This window comes from Ctenopharyngodon idella, chromosome 14 (genome assembly GCF_019924925.1).
Source record: "Ctenopharyngodon idella isolate HZGC_01 chromosome 14, HZGC01, whole genome shotgun sequence".
Classification (NCBI taxonomy): Eukaryota; Metazoa; Chordata; class Actinopteri; order Cypriniformes; family Xenocyprididae; genus Ctenopharyngodon; species Ctenopharyngodon idella.
The window spans coordinates 16,203,695-16,227,111 of NC_067233.1; the positions used below are offsets into that span (position 1 = coordinate 16,203,695).

Genomic DNA, 23,417 nt, shown 5'->3' on the forward strand with positions numbered 1-23,417 from the left:
CTGTGTGTCTGTGTGAACTTGAAAGGAACTGAATCACCACTAAAATCACCTTGAGATAAGCTGGTTAAAAGTCACAGCAAAAAATGTTGGACACACATTGTCCAGTCGTGTTTGTTTATTTGAGCTTTGCGGTCGCACTGCAATATCACACTGATTTTTCAGACACCCAGGCTCCATCTGAACATGCATCTGTGATCAATACTGCCTATCACCTCCAATCGTAAACCATATAAGCCTCAAGATATGAGCTGTCTAACAGTTATGAGCGGTTGTCCTAATCTTTTTTCATTTCCTGACCAAGTATCAAAGTAATATTTCTGAAAACATCAAACAGCCTTTTATAAATTATTTTAAAGGAGAGAAAACTTGTTTTTTTTTTTTTTTGCTTTCCATTCTAAGCTGTCAACCTGTCTGTTCAATCATGTTTTGGCAACAAGAGAGCTTCTAATCATCAGACACACAAAGTCTTAAAATCTCCAAACAGAGTAAATATTGATGAGTGGAAAGGCTGTAATCACATAAAAACACAGCAGGGATTCATAACGTAATGTTTGGGAATGATCAGGTGGTTTTGTTTGTCCTGAAGTGGCCAGTTAGTAAATACAGCTGTACTGACAGCATTTGACAGGAAAATGTTGCTTGTCAGAGCATGTCAGCCAGATAACAGAATATCAAAGTGGGACATGAATAGAATCCTAAAAGAAGAAAAAGTGTTCAATTTAAAGGGTTAGTTCACCCAAAAAAAAAAAAAAAAATTCTGTCATTAATTACTCACCCTCATGTCGTTCCACACCTGTAAGACCTTCGTTCATCTTTGGAACACAAATTAAGATATTTTTGATGAAATCAAAGAGGTATATGACTCGTCCATAGACATCAATATAATCAACACTTTCAAGGTCCAGAAAGGTACTAAAGACATCGTTAAAACCGTCGACGTGACTGCAGTGGTCCAACCTTAATTTTATGAAGTGACAAGAATACTTTTTGTGCGCAGAAACAAAACAAAAATAATGACTTTATTCAACAATATCTTCTCTTCTGTGTCATTATTATACGTTGTTTACGTCCAGTGCTTCCAGATTCTATGTCCGAACGCTGACTAATTATTGGCCGGCTCCTGCATCAGCATCACATGCATGCGTTGTGCTGCTCACGTGTGCAGCTTTGGCCAATACTGAGCTGGCATTTGGACTTAAACACGGAAGCCTTCACTGTGCTTACTGCGTCAACTGCGTAAGGTGCACAAAAAATATTCTCGTTGCTTCATAAAATTAAGGTTGAACCACTGCAGTCACGTCAACGGTTTTAACAATGTTTTTAGTACCTTTCTGGACCTTGAAAATGTTGATTATATTGATGTCTATGGACGAGTCATATACCTCTCGGATTTCACAAAATATCTTAATTTGTTTTCCGAAGATGAACGAGGGTCTTACGGGTGTGGAACGACATGAGGGTGAATAATTAATGACAGAAATTTAATTTTTGGGTGAACTAACCCTTTAAGATTTATTCAACTGTCAGTTGTTTGTTTTGAATCATTAAAATTGAGCCAATTCAGTGAGCATACAAGTATCCCAGCTATAATATTATGTTCTCTCCACATGCATACTCTTTAATTTCAGGATAATTGGCTGTTTATTAAATCTTGTGTTCAAGTGCTTGGATTTGTAAGAAAAAAACTACATTTTACAGCTTTTGCAAACTATGGACTAATAATGCGCTTCTCTGACAAACCAATTACAGGTTATGAATACTAATAAAGCAATTTCTCCATTGTACACAAAAAGCAAATGTTATGATAATATATACTGTACACAACTGTTCAAAAGTTTGGGCTTTTTAATATGCTTTAAAAGAAGTACTCCAGTCTTCAGTGTCACATAATCCTTCAAATATCATTCTAATATGCTAAGTTGGCACTTATTAGCATTGTTAAAACAAGTGCTGCTTAATATTTTTTTGGAAACCATGATGCATTTTTTTTTTGGATTCTTTGATAAATAAAAAGTTTAAAAGAACAGTATTTATTTGAAATAGAATTTCTTTGAAACAATGTAAAACTCTTCACCGTCACTTTTGATAAATTTAATGCATTGCTGAATAAAAGTAATAAAAAGACCCCCAAACTTTTGAACAGTAGTGTAAACAGTATATAAATCAAATATCTTATATAAACGTTTTTTTTTTTTTTTTAACAACAAATGGCTACACATGCTCTCAAGGGACTCTCAAACACTTTTAGGCCTGGTTTCACAGACAGGGCTTAGCCTAAGCCAGGATTAGGCCTTAGTTCAATTAGGGTATTTAAGTAGTTTTTTTTATAAATGTACCCTAGAAAAAAACATTGCTGGTGTGCATTTTGAGACAAAACAATGGCTCTGACATATTTTCAGATGTGTCAGTCCAAGTTACTTTCAGTTAAAACAGCTCAAACATGCATTTTAGTCTAGGACTAGCTTAAGCCTTGTCTGTAAAACCGGGGGTTAGTGTGCTTATTTTATTCTGTGAATAGCAATATCCATGTCAGACTGAAAAAGGTCTTGTGCATTTATTATTCTAACTGTCCATCTCTCTGTTGTTTTAGCATGTGTAAGGACAAAAAACAGCTGCCAAATGTGTTAAACCAGATTTTACACGCATACAGTATTTCTAAAAGAAGCATTCAAAAAATTCCCTATACAAGGTTCAGGTTTTTTGAATTGTTGTAGAGCTTAAACCTCTGAAATATAAAAATGAGAGCATACTTACAGCAGGCGTTTGACTTAGTTCCAAGGTTATTACTGGGGATGCCGAAATAGTTATCAAAGAGATGTGGCCAACCATTATTGTCTCCTAGAAGAAAAACAAGAAGTAGTAAAGGGTTAGTCTGCTAGTCATTGCTAACAAAGCCGTTTGCTCATTTGCCATTTGTTCACGTGTGCATCAGAAGGATTTAACACATTAATGGCACAACAAAGACCATTATGGAAAATGGCTAAGAACCATTTTGCAGGGTCTTTGGTTTAACAAATGTGCTTCCACTCCTTCTCTCAGGGTAAGTTGCATAATACATAACACATTTGGTTTTGTTCTTTTTTAAGAATCGTGTTAACCTACTCAGCAACCCCTGTCAATCATCTTGACACTGGTTGCCAACTACAAAAGTCGTGGAGGAAATGAAGCAGGTGACATGCAAAATAGGTGTGACTTTCGTGGCGTTTCCTGTCTCCTGACACCTCACACTTAACATCTCAAACAACCTTCCGCCTTTCTCAATCCACCTTCATCAGTCACTGTCAGGGAGATCTCATTTTTATTCGTAGGTATTCAAATGCAAAAAAAAAATAATTTACACTATTGTTCAAGAGTTTGGGGTCAGAATATTTTGTTTTTAAATAGTTTTTTCAAGAAATCACTATTCATTTTCAGCCAAGCCGCAATAAACTGATCAAAAGCGAGAGTTAAGACTTCTACATAGTTAAAAAAAAAATCAATTTCAAATAAATGCTGTTCTTCTGAACAATTCATCAAAGCATCCTGAAAAAAAGTATCATGGTTTACTCAAAAATATTAAGCACACACAACTGTTTTCAGCTCAGATAATAATAAGAAATGTTTCTCAAGCAGCGAATCATTATATTAGAATAATTTCTGAAGGATCATGTGACACTGAAGACTGGAGTAATGATGCTACCAAAAATTCAGCTTTGCCAATGTAGGAATAAATTACATTTTAAAATACATTAAAATTTTACTTACATTTCACAAAATGACTGTTTTCACTGTATTTTTGAGCAAATAAATCCAGGCTTGGTGAGCATATAAGAGACTTATTTCAAAAACCTTAAAACAGTCTGTTTTTTAAAACATAAATACACTGCAGACAGTAATGCATAATGCATACAATACCTGCAATATATAATGTAATGATGTGTAAAGGTAATGATGTTAAAGGTACAGTAGACTCAAGCTGGGTTCTTAATGTCAGATTTGTCCACTGGTTTAAAAGAGAGCACATTCTCAGCCTGACAATCCTATTAATAATCCAGCTGCCTCACTGAGCATCGACCTCTCAGCCCAAGTGGTCAGCACATGGGGATAGTGACCTGCCAAAGGCAGGGGGAGCCACACTGTCTGCATTTAATTAAACATTCTGGGGATGGCTGGATGGATCGATGGATGAATAGATGGATGGATGGATGGATGGATGGATGGATGGATGGATGGATGGATGAATGGATGGATGGATGGACTGCATTTATATCCACAGTTATGCATTAAGATAAACTGAATAAACTAGAGCGACCAGTATGATTTGACAGGACTTTAATTCTTCAAGGTCCACAGGACCAAAGGTGCCCATTAGAATTTTTGAAAACAAATAAAAGTGGACTTTTCCAGATCTTCACAAGTTCACACTTACAAATAATCAGATATGCATATTTGCTGTGCTGTCTGAGGGAAGGGCTCTGAGCTTGGAAGTTGTGGAACTGTAGAGGAACGGAGGTGAGCTGGCTATGTATATATATAGGCCTCCTCTCGTGCTGATTGGATAGATCATTTGAACGTGTTCCTCCCAAACTTTGTTAATAAAACATCATTACAAAGTATAATAAAACATAACACAAACCATATTCACAAGGATGTAGGGAAAATATATATTCTCTTAAAAAAAGATTTTATGTATAAAAATAGTGTTCGTTTATATATAATTTATATACATATTTTAAAATTGACAGCAGTCTGACAAAGAAAACTGATTTTCTAAAAATGATTCAGCTCAGTAATTCTCTTCTAACTGGTGCTCTTTCTGTTTAGCCAAATTATGCATGGTTAAATGCAAGCACACCGCCTCAGAGAATATCTTCTGGGGTTAATTTTACTTAGTGTTTAAGGATAAAGGAAATGACTTCTGTGATGCTGAAACATCAACACTTTGCTTGAGTAGCTCATTATCCATCAATTTTCTATGGCATTCCTTTCGTGTCATGCAGGTAATTGATTAAACATGGGTGAAATGCAAATGTTAATTAAACATCTAAGCTGTGCTACAAAGACCTCAAACAGTCTTTTAATAAACTTTTCCAAGAAAGTGAGCAATGCCAGGCAGCTGAATTTAGATGATTTTTATGTTGTAGCCTATACCTATATAAAATATCCTATATTCTTAATATTGCATCAACAGAAACATTTTTTGTTTTGTTTTGTTTACATCATACCACAATCTAGGGGTGTTCATATAAGTCAATCTCTCATTTTAAACTGAAGTGCCAAAATGGCAGGGCTGATGACTTTCATAAACTGTAATGGGAAAAAAATGGATACCTTTCAAACATTCATAAAAATAAGAAGCAACCTGGCACCATATAGAAATGCATTACTGCACTTCACAACAATTTACAAGAAAAAAAAAAAAAAAACCTACAGAGATATTCAAATATTGTTACCAGGACAAAAAGTAGGTCATATTCAAATGGCATAAATAAATGATTTAGCATGATAAACAAAAAAAAAAAAAAAAAAAAATCCTATCTGGCATCTCAATTAATATTCTCACTCAAAGGGTAAGTTCACCCAAAAATGAAAATTCTGTCATTAATTACTCACCCTCAAGTCATCCCAAACCTGTAAAACTTTTGTTCATCTTCAGAACAACAACAAAAAAAATCTCTCTATAAACTTTTTAAAATGTCAAAGTGGTAGTTGCGTAGCTCTCAGATTTCATCAAAAAGATTTGTGTTCCGAAGATGAACGAAAGTCTTACGGGTATGAAAGGACATGAGGGTGAGTGATTAATGACAGAATTTTCATTTTTGGGTGAAGTAACCCTTTAATTATTATCTTACAAACAGGCTACAAAAGGATATTGCACATAGTGGGTAGTCTTATCTAGACACAGTAGCAAAGTAATTTGCCTTCAATTAAGGTTTAGCATGTATTCCGCAAAACAAGCATGTATCCCCCTTTGGACTGTGTTGTTATTCATATCAGTGGAATTAAAGGAACTTCAACCACTTTTCCTATTAGAACAATAAAAAGGAATAGTTCACCAAAAAATGAAAATTCTCTCATTACTCACCTTCATGTCGTTTCAAACCTGTATGTTGTTATTTTTTTCTGTAGAACACAAAGGGGAAAGTATTTGAAAGGATATGGAATGATTTGGAACAATAATAACTACAGACAGAATCATACTTTTTTTTTGGTAAACCATTCCTTTAAGAGAAAATTTCTGTTCCTTTCATTTGGGGCAGGGTACTCACAATCTTTTTCTCTAATCTACACTTGCAAAAAAAAAAAAAAAAACAAAAAAAAATAGAACCTCTTTTAACACTATACTACACACAACATGAGTGAACAGCATTGCAAAGACTTTAAATCCACCAGGAAATGCTGCTATTTGTGTCCCAGCAAGGCTCTGAAAGGTTATTTCTTCCCCATCCAGCCTCATGTCACAATTACAGCAACTCACACCGTTGGTTATATTGAACAGCACTAAGGCAGCCATTAGTAAAACCAACATATAATCTTTGGTCACACTTTAGTTAAGGGTCCAATTCCCACTATCAACTAACTATTAACTATGACTTTTGCCTCAATAAACTCGTAATTACTGCTTAATAGTTAGTAAGGCAGTTGTTAAGTTTAGGAATTGGGTAGGATTAAGGGATGTAGAATATGGTCATGCAGAATAAGGCATTAATATGTACTTTATAAATACTAATAAACAGCCAATATCCTAGTAATATGCGTGTTAATAAGCAACTAGATAATAGTGAGAATTGGATTCTAAACTAAAGTGTTACACTGTACACTTCTATTACTCTATTGTGTCTTGACTGAAAGTTTGCCCCATCAAACATAATTGTCACGACTCCCTGTGTCTCTTTAATGATCACCTACACCAGTCCTTCACTTAGTCTCTTGTTACCTTTATGTATTTAAACCCTCATCGTCTAATCATGGTCTTGTGTTAACGTTTCATGCTGGTATGGTTTCTGATGTTTAAATGTTCTCTCATCGTTCATCTGCATCAAGCCTCTTGTTTAGGATTTATCGAGTCAAACCTTTATTTAGATAAAGGGTGTTTCCAAAGAAAAGCTCTCCACCACTAATACACTTCACTTTATTAATGTCTCTTAACAACACATCATGATTGATCTGTGACACTGTCATCCTTAAAAAAGTGGATGAACATCACTTTTTCATAAGTGGGTAGTATCGATTTTGTTTTGTAGTGATAACATGTTACTGTCTGATTACGTTAAAATCTGTAATGAGGATGCTTAAGAGTTTGTAAAACATATGAACGCGATGCAGCTGTTGAGCTTTTCAAATCTAAGCATCATCATACTACATCCTCTATGCATCATTACTGGTTTTTTCAGGCTTGGCAACAGAAACGTAAAATGACAAGGAAGATTAAGTGCTGAGGTAATATCTCCTCCCAGTGTAACATTTAGATTAATGACCTTGTTTATACGGCTGGTCCATGACAAATGGAACACAATTATTACAAAAATTACAGATAAAGATTTAATTACTAATTTTAAATAACCAAATGCTTACAAATAAACAGCAATCTAAAGAAATGAGTGTCTACTTAATTGCTGTTATGGGAAATAAAAAATAAATAAAATGAATGAAATAGGCTATATTTATTCATAAATAATATGAAGAAGTATAATAAGTATATCTATACACAAACATACACTCAAAGGCCACTTTATTAGGTAAACCTTGCTAGTACCGGGTTGGACCCACTTTTACAATACTCAGGCTGTGGAATTTAAATGATGCTCAATTGGTAATAAGGGGCCCAAAGTGTGTCAAGAAAAGATCCCCCTCACCATTACACCACCAGCAGCCTGAACCACTGATACAAGGCAGGATGGATCAATGATTTCATGTTGTTGATGCCAAATTCTGACCCTGCCATGTAAATGTCACAGCAAATCGAGACTCATGACAGTAGGCAACGTTTTTCCAATCTTCTATTGTTCAATTTTGGTGAGCCCGTGCGAATTGTTGCCTCAGTTTCCTGTTCTTATCTGACAGAAGAGGCACCCAGTTGCTGCAGGGTTTGACGTGTTGTGCGTTCAGAGATGCTCTTCTGACCTCGGTTGTAACAAGTGGTTATTTGAGTTACTGTTGCCTTTCTATCAGCTTGAACCTGTCTGGCCATTTTCCTCCGACCACTGGCATCAACAAGGCATTTTCACCTACAGAACTGCCTCTCACTGGATATTTTCTCTTTTTCGGACCATTCTGTGTAGATGGTTGTGTGTGAGAATCCCAGAAGATCAGCATTGACTGAAATACTAAGACCAGCCTGTCTGGCACCAACAACCATGTCACGTTCAAAGTCACTTAAATCATCTTTCTTCCCCATTCTGATGCTGAGTTTGAACTTCAGCAGATCATCTTGACCATGTCTACAAGCCTAAATGCATTGAGTTGCTGCCATGTGATTGACTGATTAGATATTTGCGTTAAGAAACAAGAAACAGAAACAAGAAACAAGAAACTCACTTTTGTGGCCAGCGGTTTAGACATTAATGGCTGTGTGTTGAGTTATTTTGAGGGGACAGCAAATTTACACTGTTATACAAGCTGTAGCAAAGTGTCATTTCTTCAGTGTTGTCACATGAAAATATATAATAAAATATTTACAAACATGTGAGGGGTGTACTCACTTCTGTGAGATACTGTATATATGTGTGTGTGTGTGTGTGTGTGTGTGTATCATAGATCATCATAGCTCTCATTTAGTTATAAAGTATGTTTTATACAACTCTAATTCGTGGAAATTGACTAGGCCCATTGAAAGGATAACATGTCTGGCTAGCCATTACCTTGAAGATTGAATCAATGAAACTCAAGATGAGCATCTTTATTCAGGTTGTCAATGGTGTGATTACTGTGATATCCTGTTGTTGTCATATTGTGTCCCTCAGCTATGACTATTTCATCCAGACAGGCATAAACAGAGGTCACAGGCCATCCATTTCATAACATAAGGCTATTTTAATAAGAGAGCACATATAACTCTGGGGGTTCAAATTCTGAAAATAAATGTAAACGTGTCACTGCATTGGTCAAACGTTGAATTCCCATGACGTGTCACAGCACCTTCTACTACATAGACACAGTTTTCACTAACAAACGACCTTTCTAACAGATGTAAGCGAGATTGATGTGACATGGCCACTGCATTCCCATGGTGCACCTGTCACGGAGCATTTTATAATAGCACACTGAGAAGACAAAAGACACAAGATACACATCATAAGCACATTAGTGTAGCTTCTAACTCAATAAATGCAATACATTTCAACTAATCATTTCAGTCCACTTTGAGTTGAGAACTTTATCACATGCACAGTCTAATCATACTGACAGCATTGATGCTTCACAGACAGCAAAAAAAGTTAACTGGATCTCAGAAAAAGAACCTGTTATCAGTTCATTCGTGTTCTTTGGTGTCACAACACATTTGTTTATAGTGGCATTTTTAAACCATTAGAGATAATGAAATGGATAATTGGTTGGGTTTCCAATCAGAAAATGAAAACAAACGTATGCCAATCAAAAAATTTCCAGTAATATTAAGATATAAATCTTATGAAAGAGGTAAATGTAAGTGTGGAGGAAATGTGTTACGATTTACATATTTCTGGTGCTGCAAAATTTTGAGAATTTTGAAGTTCTGCATAATAAGACTTTCATATAAGATAAAAGTCTCTGGCTATAATAAGAAGCTCAACATTTACAAATATTTAGAATTAATGTTATTTTATAACATTTTAATTTTATTTGGAATCTATAAAGTATCTAGTTCAGCACTAAAGAAAATATTTAATATTTTATTAATAAAGAGACAGAATGAGTCAGTGTGCCTGAATAATTCAATACACTGTCTAAATCTAGACAGCTGCTGTGTCAGAAACCTAAAAATGCGACCCTCAGGGCAGCATATGGAAATAGGAAGACATCAAGACATGTCCGAATTTAATGTTTTCATAACATCCTTTCCACTAAATTACCTTTATCTGGTTATTTTAAGGCAGTGTGGATGTATCCTTCACTATCTATGATATCCTACAATCCTATGCATGCAACAGCTGGTGGAAAGAATAAAAATGGCATCTGACAGAAAAGTTGAAAGCAGAAAATTAGTTTTTAACGCTTTCTTTCTTTTTTTGTACCTGTAATTACACCTGTAATTACATTTCCACAGAGAAATAATTTCTGAAGTCACTAAATATTTTCTTGATCTAAAGCTCTCTTGAATATGTTCTAGATCATTAGACATGACATTATGGTGCCTTGTAAAGCCCAGGACACACCAAGCTGACATCAAAGAACTAGTGACAACGAATGCTGACTGTGTTGTCCCATCTCATAGGATGTCTCGACCAAAAAGCTGCGCATGAACAGACCAAAAGGACTAAAGGCGACGGTCAACTAGCATGTGCATTCTACGCCTGCGTCTAAGTATCTAAATATATAAATATCTGTCTATATCAGCAGGCATCAATAGTCAAAAGGGGGCAATTGTGGCCTAATGATTAGAGAGTTGGACCCTGAAGGTCGTGGGTTCGAGTCTCAGGACCAGCAGGTAATGTAGGTGGGTGGAGTGAATAAACAGCGCTCTCTTCCACTCTCATTACCCACAACTGGGGTGCCCTTGAGCAAGGCACCTAACTCCCAATCAGAGATGGAAACTCGAGTCTGCGACTCGCACTTCAGACGCAAAAAAAAAAGAAAAAAAAAAAAGATTTGCGACTTGACTTGGACTTGTGAACAACTGACCCGAGACTTGACTTGGACTTGAAGACAAAGACTTGTGAAAAATGTCTTTTGGCATGGCATTCCTGATTACGTTCTCTTTACTACCCCACATGACGACACGAAACACCACATTTTACTATTCATTGATTCCTAAATATGTGCTTCAGCAGTGAATCACAAATCATCTCTAAACACACCAAGCCAGCGAGCATGTGACACATCTGAAGGCACGTACATTTTTCACCCATTAGAAAACTTCTATTAAATAAATTAGCAACACATAATAAATATTGAAAAGCAATCAATTAATCCAAAGAAAAGCTGCGGTGTTGCACAGCTGCGGAGGCTTGTGGTCCATTTTTGAGAAGTAGCCTATGTCCTTTTCATGTCCCCCCAATTATTTGCTAACATATGCATATAATATCCAGATTTACCAAGTTAATCTGGATTGGACAAACATTTCTATACGCATTTTATGACCCTGTCTGACTCATTTCCACAGATCGGTTTGTTGAGTCGGAGTGCGTTATTATATTGCCTTTTTTACAATTGAGACACGCAGATGGAAATGTTGTTTGTTGTGTTGTTTACTGTAACGCTTGTCTATACATAAGTTTTGTTACTGTCGGCACTCACTGGAAGACTACATTATCCTGCATTGCTTGAGAGCAAAAGCAAACTACGGCAACTCAAATAGCTCAATAAGCAAAAGCACTTTTGTTCCTTGCGGTTGCTCTAAACTAAATGGTATAATTTTTTATAAAGTTGGAAAGTAATAGTAATGATTTAAGTAGTATTTTGTGTGCTTTATTAGGCAATTTTAAAGTAAAAGTAATCTGTTTTGATATTTCTATACACTGTTAATTACAATAGCAAATAGCTGAAAAAATATTGCTAAAAATAGAACAAAGACTTCACTTGAGACTTGACTTGGACCCCTAAAGACTTGAGACTTGACTTGACTAGACTTGAACCTCAAAGACTTGAGACTTGACTTGACTAGATTTGAACCTCAAAGACTTGAGACTTGACTTGGACTTGAACCTCAAAGGCTTGAGACTTGACTTGGACTTGGACCGCAAGGACTTGTGAACATGTCTGCTCCCAATCTATCCCCAGGCGCTGCAGCACACTGCTTTGGGTGTGAGTTCAATACTGTGTGTGTGCACTTGGATGGGTGAAATGCAGAGCACAAATTTCGAGTATGGGACACCATACTTAGCCACACGTCATGTCACTTTCACCGTTTTCGTCATTCAAAAAGGGAATGCTCAGGTAAGATGATGTAAAATTATAACAGCCTTCTGTCTGTACCATCTTGACTTCTTTGCTCGCTTTCATTACTTTCACTTTTATTCTCGTGCATAGACTCATTCACAACATGCTGAATCGGCCCAAAAAACCCAGATGGCATCTGACTACAGCCAACAGTGCAGAACACACCAAAAAGCTAAGCCGGCATTGCCCAGTTGCTGACCTTCGGTTTGGTGTGTCCTGGCCTTAAGCTTGTCTGAATTCTTAGAAGGAACCTTTATACAACAACAATCCTATCTGTTCAATCATTGACTGACTGGGCAGCTGCCTTCTGTTTCAGACACAGCCGTTTGAAAATAAGGGTTAAAAAGACAAGAAAACAAAAGCAATTCAACATGCTTTTTTAGTTTAGGAGACAAACTATTGGAGATATTACTTAAACATGTATGCTATGTTTCATTGTGTTTATCACTGCTTGCTTGTGAGTCCTGGTTTCTAGTCTGTGTCAGTTTCATTCAGTTCAACTGTTGTTCATTAAATGGAGTTCCAAATGTAGGTTCGGGAGGAGCATAAATATTTAGTCCTGCCTCCATCAGCCTCGTGGAGCCCACCAGCCCCAATACACCTTACCCACTGCCCTGTCAGCCATCACCCAACCAGATGGAACTGAAGCTGAACTCCACCGCAGACACGGAGTCAGCGCCCGCCGCGGAGAATGTGCCAGGAAACAAAACTGAGCCATATACTGCCCCCGGAGCCTGTGCCCATTGTCATGTCTGACCAGGTGAGCGAGACTGCTAACACGCCTGTCCCCGGAGTATTAGTGGAGCTTGAGGACTCGTATGGAAGCCCGCCCACACTCCCACCACTATGAATGTGCTAAGTCTGGCCTCTGGGAATGTAATAGATGATTTTGAAGAGGATATTTCCTTGTTTCTCCCATCCCCCGCTGGTCTTGCCCAGCATAAACTCTCCAATGCCCCCGCTGGTCCCACCCAGCCCTGAGTCTCCTGTTTCTCCACTGGTTCTGCTCAGCCCCATGTCCCCTGTGCTTCCTGTGATCCCTCCCAGCCTCCTTCTCCCACCTCCTGGCTGGCTCTGGTCTAGCCAGTTGCCAAGCTCCATAATGGCGTGAGGATCCCCTGCCTCCACCTCCAGCCACAGAGCCCCGGACTCCACCTTGGTCCTCCGACCCAACAGCTCTGCCTTAGCTCAATGCTCCCTCAGCTACACCGTGGCCCGTCATCCCACCAGCTCCACCAGGCTCCCTTGTCACTGGCTCCACTGCGGTCTTCTGGATCCCTGCCTCCGCCTCGGTCCCATGAGCTGTCAGCGTCCGCCTTGGCCCTCCGGACCTGCACTGCCACCCTGGCTCCGTGTCTCCTCGGCTCCGTCTGGGTCTCCATTGCAGCCAGCTCCATCACAGGAGAAGGCATCCCTGGTTCCATCGCCCAGGCCTCCATCATGGCTCCTCCCTCCTGGAACATTGCACTGGCTGTGGCGTGGGTCATCATCTGGCCCCTTCTGCTCCTGGCTCCTACCTGATTCCTCCCTCCCTTCACTACCCCATGGACTGTTTTGTTTGCCCAGGACAGTTTTTGTCCCTCTCCTCTTCCACGTTCCCCTCCAGAATCGCCACTCTCCTTCACGGTAATCTCATTATTAGCACCCACTGCGTGACAATTTGTGGTAGTATGCTTTAAGACAAACCATGTGCAAATTCATAAGTCAACACCATTGCTGAGTATTTTCTCTTTAAAACTGCAGTGAACCAAAGACAGTTTCAAAAACATGGTTTGAAATAGCTGGTGTTTCTTATATCACAAACTACCTCGTAACGAATTACGTCAACGTGCCAGTGGGCTTTAGCATATCATTAACTATAACTGCCCTGAAGCAGGGGAGTCTCAAGAGAAACCAGATTATCCTGGTATATTTTTCTGTTGAAATTAAAAATCGGGTAGATTTAGCAATATAGCAGGTGTATGATGAATATTTCGATTTTATGATGAACTATATGTCGTTCTTCACTGACGTTCTGAGTTGTTCAAAGCATTTCTAAGGATACTGATTTTAAGAAGGCAGCTGTCTGACTGGAACATGGTTTGTGTAACATTAGCAACACATTATTAGCTGTTTGATAACTTAGTCAAGCGAAAAGCTAATCATATTAATTACCGTTATGTGTCCAACGTTGTAAAAAGCGATACCATTGTGTAGCGTTTACCTCAGTAAGTTGACCAAGTGGATCTCTGAGCTTGTGCGAGTGAGTACAGGCTAGGGGCTAATTAGCATATTCGTAGATCCACGTATACTAACTAAATGAAGCAAGGGTGTAGATTTTAAGGCATGAAATAATTTTTGTTTTAAAAAAACATTTAAATATGTAATTTTCATGAGTTATAAGAGAAAAAATTATTGACTACAGGGGTATATTTTATTTTATTTATATTTTAAAGGGGTCATGAACTGCATTTATTATTATTTTATGTTTCTTGAGGTGCACTTTTAATGTTAGTATGATTTTTACATAAAAAAAAAAAAAAAAATCTACAATTATTTTAGCCCTCTGATTTGAATGGCCCTGTCCCAAATGGCACACTTTATATGCACTTATGGTCTTGTGAACTTAAAATGGCCGCCATGTGCGCATGTCCGTTAAGTCCACAAGACCGTATGGTTTCCCATTTGTCATTTTAGTTTTCAAAAATTGTGCTCACGAGTGCCCCCTTTGTGGCCGATATGATGCGCCTCTTGATGCACACTTTGCAAAGCCCACACTGAAGCAAACTCTGCAGCAGACTTCTACCCAACAGTCAAAGCACCATTACATCATGAAAGTGTGGACTCTGAGGAAGATTGCGAGGGCTTAGGGTTCCAATTGGGACAGGGCCAATGTTCTGTTGGAAGGGGCTTGTCTGCTGTGAGACTTCAATGTAAAGCTCCTATGAGGTTGCAGAGATGAGCATTGTAGCCGATGACAGACATGAATGCAGTGATCTCGTCACTGCAACTCGATTTCTGCACGTTGTGAATAAGAGATTCATTGTCCAGTCTAGACAGCGTTATTAATTATAATAGAAGTTTTGGCGAAAGTTGATTGATAGCTCCAGCAATTATAAAGGGAGCGTTCTTTGATTGCTTTCTGTATGTAATTTAATCACAATTTAGATAACATTATTTTCATGCTACTAAGAGAAATGATGTGAAGTTGACCATTTAATCAATGGCTTGATTTACTGACACATAAACAGCAATGAACGATTCTGAGACACATTCACAAAGTTGAAAATAAATAACCACTTTCCTAGAATCAGGATCCTTTAGGCCCTGTTTACACCTGGTATTAAGATGTGTTTCGATAGATTGGATCACAAGTGGACGACGCTAAATACAGGTGTAAATGGGGTCTAAAGTGCTTTGAGCTTGTCCAGCTTTGAGCTTGTCCAGTTTCGACCACTTCCACTTCCTTGGTTTTATGGCTATCAGAGCAGAAAGGAAAGCTGCTGCTCTCCGTTTGTTTTCCATCGTCTCCATGCGCGTTCATATGTAAATTGTGTGAGCTTGTTTCATTCATTAGATCGAAAGATCTGAAAAAAAAACCATACATTTACCCGCCCATAGACCCTCCCCTCGAAGAAATCAGGGCATAAGTGGTTGAAAGTGAACAAAAGAGACAGATTAAAACACCAGGTGTAAACAGGTATGTGTCTCCCTCATCTACTTGTTATCCGATCGATCAAAACGCATCTTATTATCAGCTGTAAACAGGGCCTTGGAAGGTAATGTTATTTTAGGCGAGTGATTTTGTATCTCTCTTCTGTCCTTCTCATCCCACTAACGTGGCTGGGGCTAAAGACGCAACCATGTAGAAGTAGGTGTTGATCTGATTCTGCAGAGACAAAATCCAAAACTAGTCATTTTCGGAGCTTGGTTGCAATAAAAGCTGTTTTAGGACTAACAATGAACTTTTGAGTTCTGAAACTTACAGGATGTTTTAATAGTACAATGACCTCTTGCATATCAAAAGATCAAGGAAAATTTCTCAATTCACAAACCCTTTAAAATGTAATTTTTCAGCCTGAATTTTCAGCAACCATTAATCCAGTCTTCAGTGTCACATGATCCTTCAGAAATCATTCTGATATACTGCTTGATATTTTTGTAGAAAACTTATGTAGATACATTTTCTTCAGAATTTTTTGACGAATAGAAAGTTCAAAAGAACAGCATTTATTTGAAATATATTTATTGGAAAATAAATGTCATATTGACAGACATTTTAGGTTGTATTGTATTGTAGGTTAAGATGATATTAAGAGTATACTGTTTGTAACATTATCAGAAAACCTGACTAACATCTGTTTTACCTCCTCATTTTCTTATTTAGTTTATAATCTTGCCCCATTATCATTTGCTTGATTACTTTCTTTTGCTTCCCTGTGGTCATGATAGTATGACCTACACTCACAAGAGACATCAATTATGAGCTTAGTACTTCGAGATTAAAATAAAGCAAAGCGTCAGTTCTGGCAGGTCACGTCAGTAAAGCTTGCATCAACTGACTCCCAGGTGACTCACGTCTACCTACAGAAATATCTGACGACTATCACAGCATCCATATATAAGCTCCTGAGTATTATCAGTAGCTATCGCATTTCTCAGGAGCTAATTACCCTACTCCATCCTCAGCTCCTCCTCTCATCAGTCAGGATTTGGCCTTCTGATTCCCCTTAAATCAGACAAATTCTTGAAAAATGTGTACATGTTAAATTATTGACATTAATGATATCTGCATGATATAAAGGATGCATGGATGCACAGGGAGTTCTTGCCCAGAACAGAACAATACTGCCAATCCAAACTCTATGCAATTATCAACCATGTTTGACGATAGCGGTGCTGACAGATATAGTAGGCCTACTGAAAATATGAAAGGTGCATCTTTTCCTAAACTATAAATCTTTGAGCTTTGAGGGACTGAAACAATAATTAATGTATTAACTAACATTAACTACCAATGAGCAATACATTTGTTACAGTATTTATTAATCTTTGTTAACATTAGTTAAAAATACAACATTGTTTGTTCATGTCAGTTCATCACTTTTACCATGTTATTGCTTGCTTTGAGTGCTATGACAAAACGTTTGTCCTGAATGTATAAAGAGTGCCAGAAGAACATTTCCAGTGCTCCATTCTATCCAAACGTTCATTCCATACCCTCGTTTACAATTAAATTATGAGAATGATGGGACCATTAGACAGCAGAGAGAAAATTAGTGGCCCTCCCTCAATCAGGGCCAATTTTAAACAAAGACAACCCTCTACTTTCTCTTGATGAGTTTTTAAGTTTGACAGGTTTTCTATAGGGTCAACAAAATCTAATTGAGAACCATGAAATGGCAGCTTTGAAAAAGACAAGATGAGAAAGATAACTATCATTAATATGCCCAAGAAAAGCCTTGACACGTACACGTTTCACATAGTGAGGTTCAGATAAATGATGACAAAGTGTAAGTGAAGCGGATGTTCGTGACAAATGCCCCCGCCACATTCCACCACTTATTTATTAAGTTACAGTTCAGTGATCTGTGGTGCCGCAAGACTGTGCCAAAGGCTACTAAGAAAGTGTTAGCATAAATGCTTAAAAGCATAAATGACACAACTGAATTAAAGGAATAGTGCACCCAAAAATTTAAATTCCTATTGACTGTACTCTGTCATTCAAAACCTGTCTTGTTATTTTTTCCAAATGATATTTTTGTGAGGAATAGACCAAAAATGATGTAATTATTTGACAAAACACATAATAAACTCATAAGTGAATACTGAAATGAAATGACTTTTTTTCATCTCTTCCTCACTCAAAAATGCATGACTTCAAAAGGCTTTTGAAATATGGCGTAAGTCATATGAACTACTTTTATGGTGCTTTTATGACCTTTTATGTTCACTTTGGAGCTTGACGTTTCCAGTATTTAACCTTAAAATTGTGATAAAATGTCCAAACATTTATTACTCTAGAGGTACCTTATCATTCAAAAGTTTGGGGTTGGTATAAGATTTTATAAGGTTTTTGAAAGACGTCTCTTTTGCTGACCAAGGCTGCATTTATCTGATGAAGAATACAGTAAAAACTAGGTCTGCCCACTAATAGTTGACTAACCGTTAGTCGACAAGAAGAGGCTTAGTCGCTTAGTTGCAGGAATTAGGGAACTCGCACAGTCTGTGACAGACAGATTGTTAAGCTGATCTGTGTGGTAATTACAGTATATCGGGCATGACATCCAAACGCTCGCCTATCATTCATCGACATGAAATATGGCTTATCACCTGAAACATGTAAGTAGTAGCAACTTTACATGGTCGCTTGCTTTAAGGTTAACCTAGAAAAATGTGGGCTATTCAAGTGTTTGTGCGGAGTGTGAAAGCTGAATAGTAGCGCGATTACAGCATGACAGCTAACATGGAGGCGCCGGTGCGATGACTTGCACTTAAAATACTCATTTTTGGTAATATAGATAAGAGTAATACATCATTTGAATCTGTTAAGATTACTGTGAAGAGTACTTTTATTTGTATGCACTCACAATAACAACAAAACTTTGTGCTTTTGTAAAATAATGAAAGCAAACAGTATACGATTTCTGCCGTCTCTCTCTCTTCTGCCGAACTGAAATTCAATGTAAACTTGCCTCACAGACAAGAAAAATGTATCTATAGAAAGCGACATTTCTACTATTAAATGAACCAATTCAAATGGAAAACAAATATTCTCAGGTTATGTAACCCGTATGAAACGTACATATAAGTTAGGTGCATCCACTTTTGCAGAGATGACTAGTCAGCATCGTCAACTTCATCATTGCAGCTGAAATACAGAAAACACTAGTTTATCAATTCATTATTAATGAATGTTAAAGCAGTCTCCTTGCTGTTTTTCCCTGACGCATTAATAATCATTACTTCTGCCGATGCTCTGTGGCAGGCTTTATGCATGCGTTTGAACACTGATTAGGCTATGTAGGCATTAAAGGCTCTTTATTATGATTTATTAATAAACGTGCGATTAGTCGACAAAAATGAAGGCTTAAAACGAACGACTATTAGTCAACCAGAAAAATCTTTAGTCGAGGGCAGCCCTAGTAAAAACAAAAATATTGTGCATTATTATTACAAATTTAAATAGCAGTTTTCTAATTTAATATATTTTTAAAATGTAATTTATTTCTGTGATGACAAAGCTGAATTTTCAGCATCATTACTCCAGTCTTCAGTGTCACATGATCTTTCAGAAATCATTCTAATATGCTGATTTGCTCCTCAGGAAACAGTTCTTCTTATTATCAATGCTGAAATTGAATTGTTGGTGGCTGTAGCGAAGCGCACAAAAATTGAGATTCAAAGAGCAAACAGTCTTTAACAAATAAATTCAACAGGCACAGGAAAACTTGGGAAAAGTCTCCCTGAGAAGGGGAATGAGACGCTGCGTCTCCTAGAGGGCACTATGGGGAATGCCTTCAGCATGACCAGTGTCTGAAGCATAAGTCTAAACACGACGATGAACTTGACATTGGCCGAGAGGAGCGAGATGAGGCCTAACTACGCCCTATAAAGAACAGCTGTCAAGGAGGCACCAAAGAGCCAAGCAATTTGAACTAGCTGGCCTGACGAAGCTCTGCGGAGCGGAGGCTTTAAACGACTCTTATAAGGAGAGGAGGCCTAACAACACTCTGCCTTAAGGGCAGTGGCCAAGGAGGTTCACAGTTAGCCTGGTGTACTACCTGCCCAAGCTCTAGGGAAGAAGGCCTCGGTACTCCATCCTATGCCTATACTAATAGCAGGCGGAGCTCAGGGGAGCTAAGTGTTGCTCCATTTTCAAGCAGTAACCAAGGAGGCTCACAAAGAACCTAAACACTTGGTTTTTAAGTTCTCTTTGAGTCCACAGGCAAATGGAAACAGAGCAAACAGACAGAAAACTAAACCTAAACAGAACATAACTGAATATACATGTTACAGAAATTAGTTGTGCTGCTTAATATTTTTGGGAAAACCATGATAGATTCTTTGATGAATACAAAGTTCAAAAGAACAGCAATACATTTTTATTGACCCCAATCCTCATGAACAGTAGTGTATATTATGTGCTATGAATATACACTGAGAAATTATTTCCATTCTAGAACTGTGACAACTTTCATTGTGCTAACTTTAACACATTAGCCCCATTTATTTATCACAGAAGACTTTCTTTCTCTCCTGGGATAAATATCAAAAGTCAAAGGCAACATCGCTGCTGGCTGCAGTTGCTGTTCTGCGACCTCAGAACTCATGCCTCATTGCCACTTTCCAGTCTTAATCTGACACTAAGATTTAAATAGTTCCTTTTTGTAGCTGTGCCTTTAAAGCTACCATGAAATCAAAATTCACATTTATTTTTAATGGAATATTGCAGTATTTATTATAAATAATTCATCTGTGCACATCATCATCATCATTATTATTATTACATCATTATTACGGGGGCACATCATATTTATGTGCCCCCTTAATCTTTAATCAAAATAACTTCCCCTCCTTCTTGCAGAGACATCTATTCTCTGATGACGTTTTTATTGGTGCGAGGACGGGACAACCTGTCACTCACATGACATCACAGCAATAACAAACTACAACCATCCAATCAATTCCCGATGTACAAAAACGCATCTCGCCCTACATGTTTCCTTGTTTGAGAAGCTGTTTCACAACTTCCATTTCATGTCAATGTTAAGAAATGCCCCATGCAAAAAAGGGCAACGTTAGTTGGACGCTGCCCTATACTCCTAAAATAGACTGTGAAGTCTTGATCACATTGTGACAAAGTTACCAAAAAAAAATCTGTCCTGAAATGTGCCATTTTAACTTTTAAGATCAGACTGAAATGCTCAATAAACTGCTGCAACTAACATTTGGATTCCATAGAGGAAAATGCAAAGTAACAGGTGGAATCATTAAACAGAGGGGGAGACATTTTCTGATGCTGTGTAACCGGCATGGACCGGATGGATGCTAAAGATCGCAGTCTCTAGTTGCTAATGTAACCCCTCCTGTTCGAACCACCCGCTCTAAGCGGGACTCAAACCCGGGTCCGCCGGCATGGGAGTCGGGCGCTCTAACAAGGAGGCTAAAGACCACAGTCTCTAGCGTCAGTCACTAGAGTGTCTCTTGAGATCAGGGGAGTGAGGTTTTACACACACAGCTCTTACCAGCCTACATCCGTTACACTCACCCCCCTAAACCTCACTCCCATCTGGGTCATGGCACCAACGTAACCCCTCCTGTTCTAACCACCCGCTCTAAGTGGGACTCGAACCCAGGTCCACCGGCATGGGAGTCGGGTGCTCTAACAAGGAGGCTAAAAACCACAGTCTCTAGCGTCAGCATAAGAGACTTCTTTCAGAAACATTTAAAAATCTTACCTACCCCAAACTTTAGAACAGTAGTGTACTTTACATATTACAATACTTCAAGCTCAGAATGTTAACAAATCATAGCTGGAAGGACATTATAAATGAGACATATATACATTTGGAAGGAATTTTATCAGACCATTGCTGTTATAGAGGAAGCATGGGAATGCCTGGCTCATTTTCTTCTTCTAAGAGTGTTTGAATCCTGAAATAGAGATACCAGATACAAGATTAAGACATCTCTGTTTAATCTTATGATTACTTCTGTCCTGACAAATTCTGTAAGAGATTTCCCCCTGGATCACCCGATCACCAGTGGACTCAGAAGTGTTAAATAATACAGCAAAAACACACATCCCCCCATCTGCCACTACTGGGGAATCACAACCTAGACTGTTTATGTTTAAACTCATTCTTTGATGCACAGATGTAAATTATTTGAACTCCAAAACCCCTGCAGATCAACCAACCTAATTGTCACCCCAATTAGATAAACACATAAGCTTGAACTGATGTAATAGATGTTTTGGACTGCAATGTCAACAATTGACAAACTGAGCATATATTTCTGGTTGATGCAACTTTCGTTAAGGTTTGCAGTACCTTCATTTTTCATTCTTTCTACTCAGCAGTCACTTAATGTCATATTAAATTTCTGAATTATTAATGACAGTGCAGAATTCAGCTCTAATAAAACAAGCCAGTCAGAGTATTTTTTCTCTGATGCATCTCAGACCTCTTGCCAAAGATACATTGATGGAGATTACACATACACAAATAGAAAGATAAATAGAAACATACACAAATGCCTCACGTGAATTGTAATATCCGCAATCACTCCAAAAACTAATTTCTTATTTTTATATAAAACTTACACATACTTATTTCTGTCATGACAACTCTCTGAATGTTTGGCATGGTAATGGATATGACAATGTTGATATGTTTGGTCTTGGCAGAATAGATTTACTGCTCTGCTGCTGCTGTTATTCCTGCTGTACAATACAACGTACATAAATTACCCATAGCAGATCTTTACAGGTGGAGCTGGGGATGGTGGAGGGTTTCTGAAAGCGTGCTGTAAATTGCTACGCAGACGCTGATCAAGTATTTGAAAGTTGAGCAGCAAGCTCATTGGCTACTGATATAGCAGGAACCAATCAGCTGTGAGAACAGCCCTATAGAGAACAAGCAGATAAGGTAAGCACTTAAGGGGCTATAGGCCTGCACCATCTAGAGTTTCATGACAGAACTGTGTGTGTGTGTATTAGGGGTGCGACGAGATCTTGTGCCATGAGATCTTGCAATATCAGCATGACAGAGTTGAGTTTGTGGCAAAACCTTTTACAGTGTCTGCATTGTGTTGTTCTGTCTTTTACTGCATATGATCATTCATACTCAGAAAGTAGAACTGAAGTGACATTCATTACAAGAGAGGGCTGTCACAATTCCTTCGATTAAATTTGAGTGCTCAATTTAAAAAATAAAGTACTCGATTGCAATTTGACCCATATCATTCAACCGGAAAAATATTGGAAGTACGTGTGTGTGTGATAGGTGTTAATATTAGAATTACAGTTTTTCTAAATCGCTTTGCACATTTTTACTGTCTTAACATTCTTTAAACTTTAAGTGCAACTGTCACAACTGTTCGCTGGAACATCAGAACTCAATTGTATGTCTGCAAAATGTAGTTACTCACCCAAAACATTTAATTCATCCTTCAAAACCTAGTTATTGTGTCAGTAAATTGGCCAGTGCCACCAAAATAGTGTTTTTGTCATCGTTGTCATCGAGCCACACTGGTCAAAAGGTTTAGATGTTTTTTTAGATGTTTTTTTTACAAATTGCGTGTGTTTTCTACTTTTTAGTTGACACTGTATCCTTGTAAGTATGGTCAAAAATGGCAATGATTATGCTGGGCAAACT

General features: G+C 37.9%; 1 protein-coding gene across 1 annotated transcript in view; it reads right to left on the reverse strand.

Moving 5' to 3' along the window:
• The window catches only part of rxfp1 (relaxin family peptide receptor 1), a 71,199-nt gene that overhangs the window by 30,543 nt on the left and 17,239 nt on the right, over positions 1–23,417 (reverse strand). Inside the window, exon 3 of the mRNA XM_051918346.1 lies at positions 2,755–2,838. Within this exon, the coding sequence (XP_051774306.1) occupies positions 2,755–2,838 (84 nt within the window). The remainder of the gene's footprint in view (positions 1–2,754; positions 2,839–23,417) is intronic.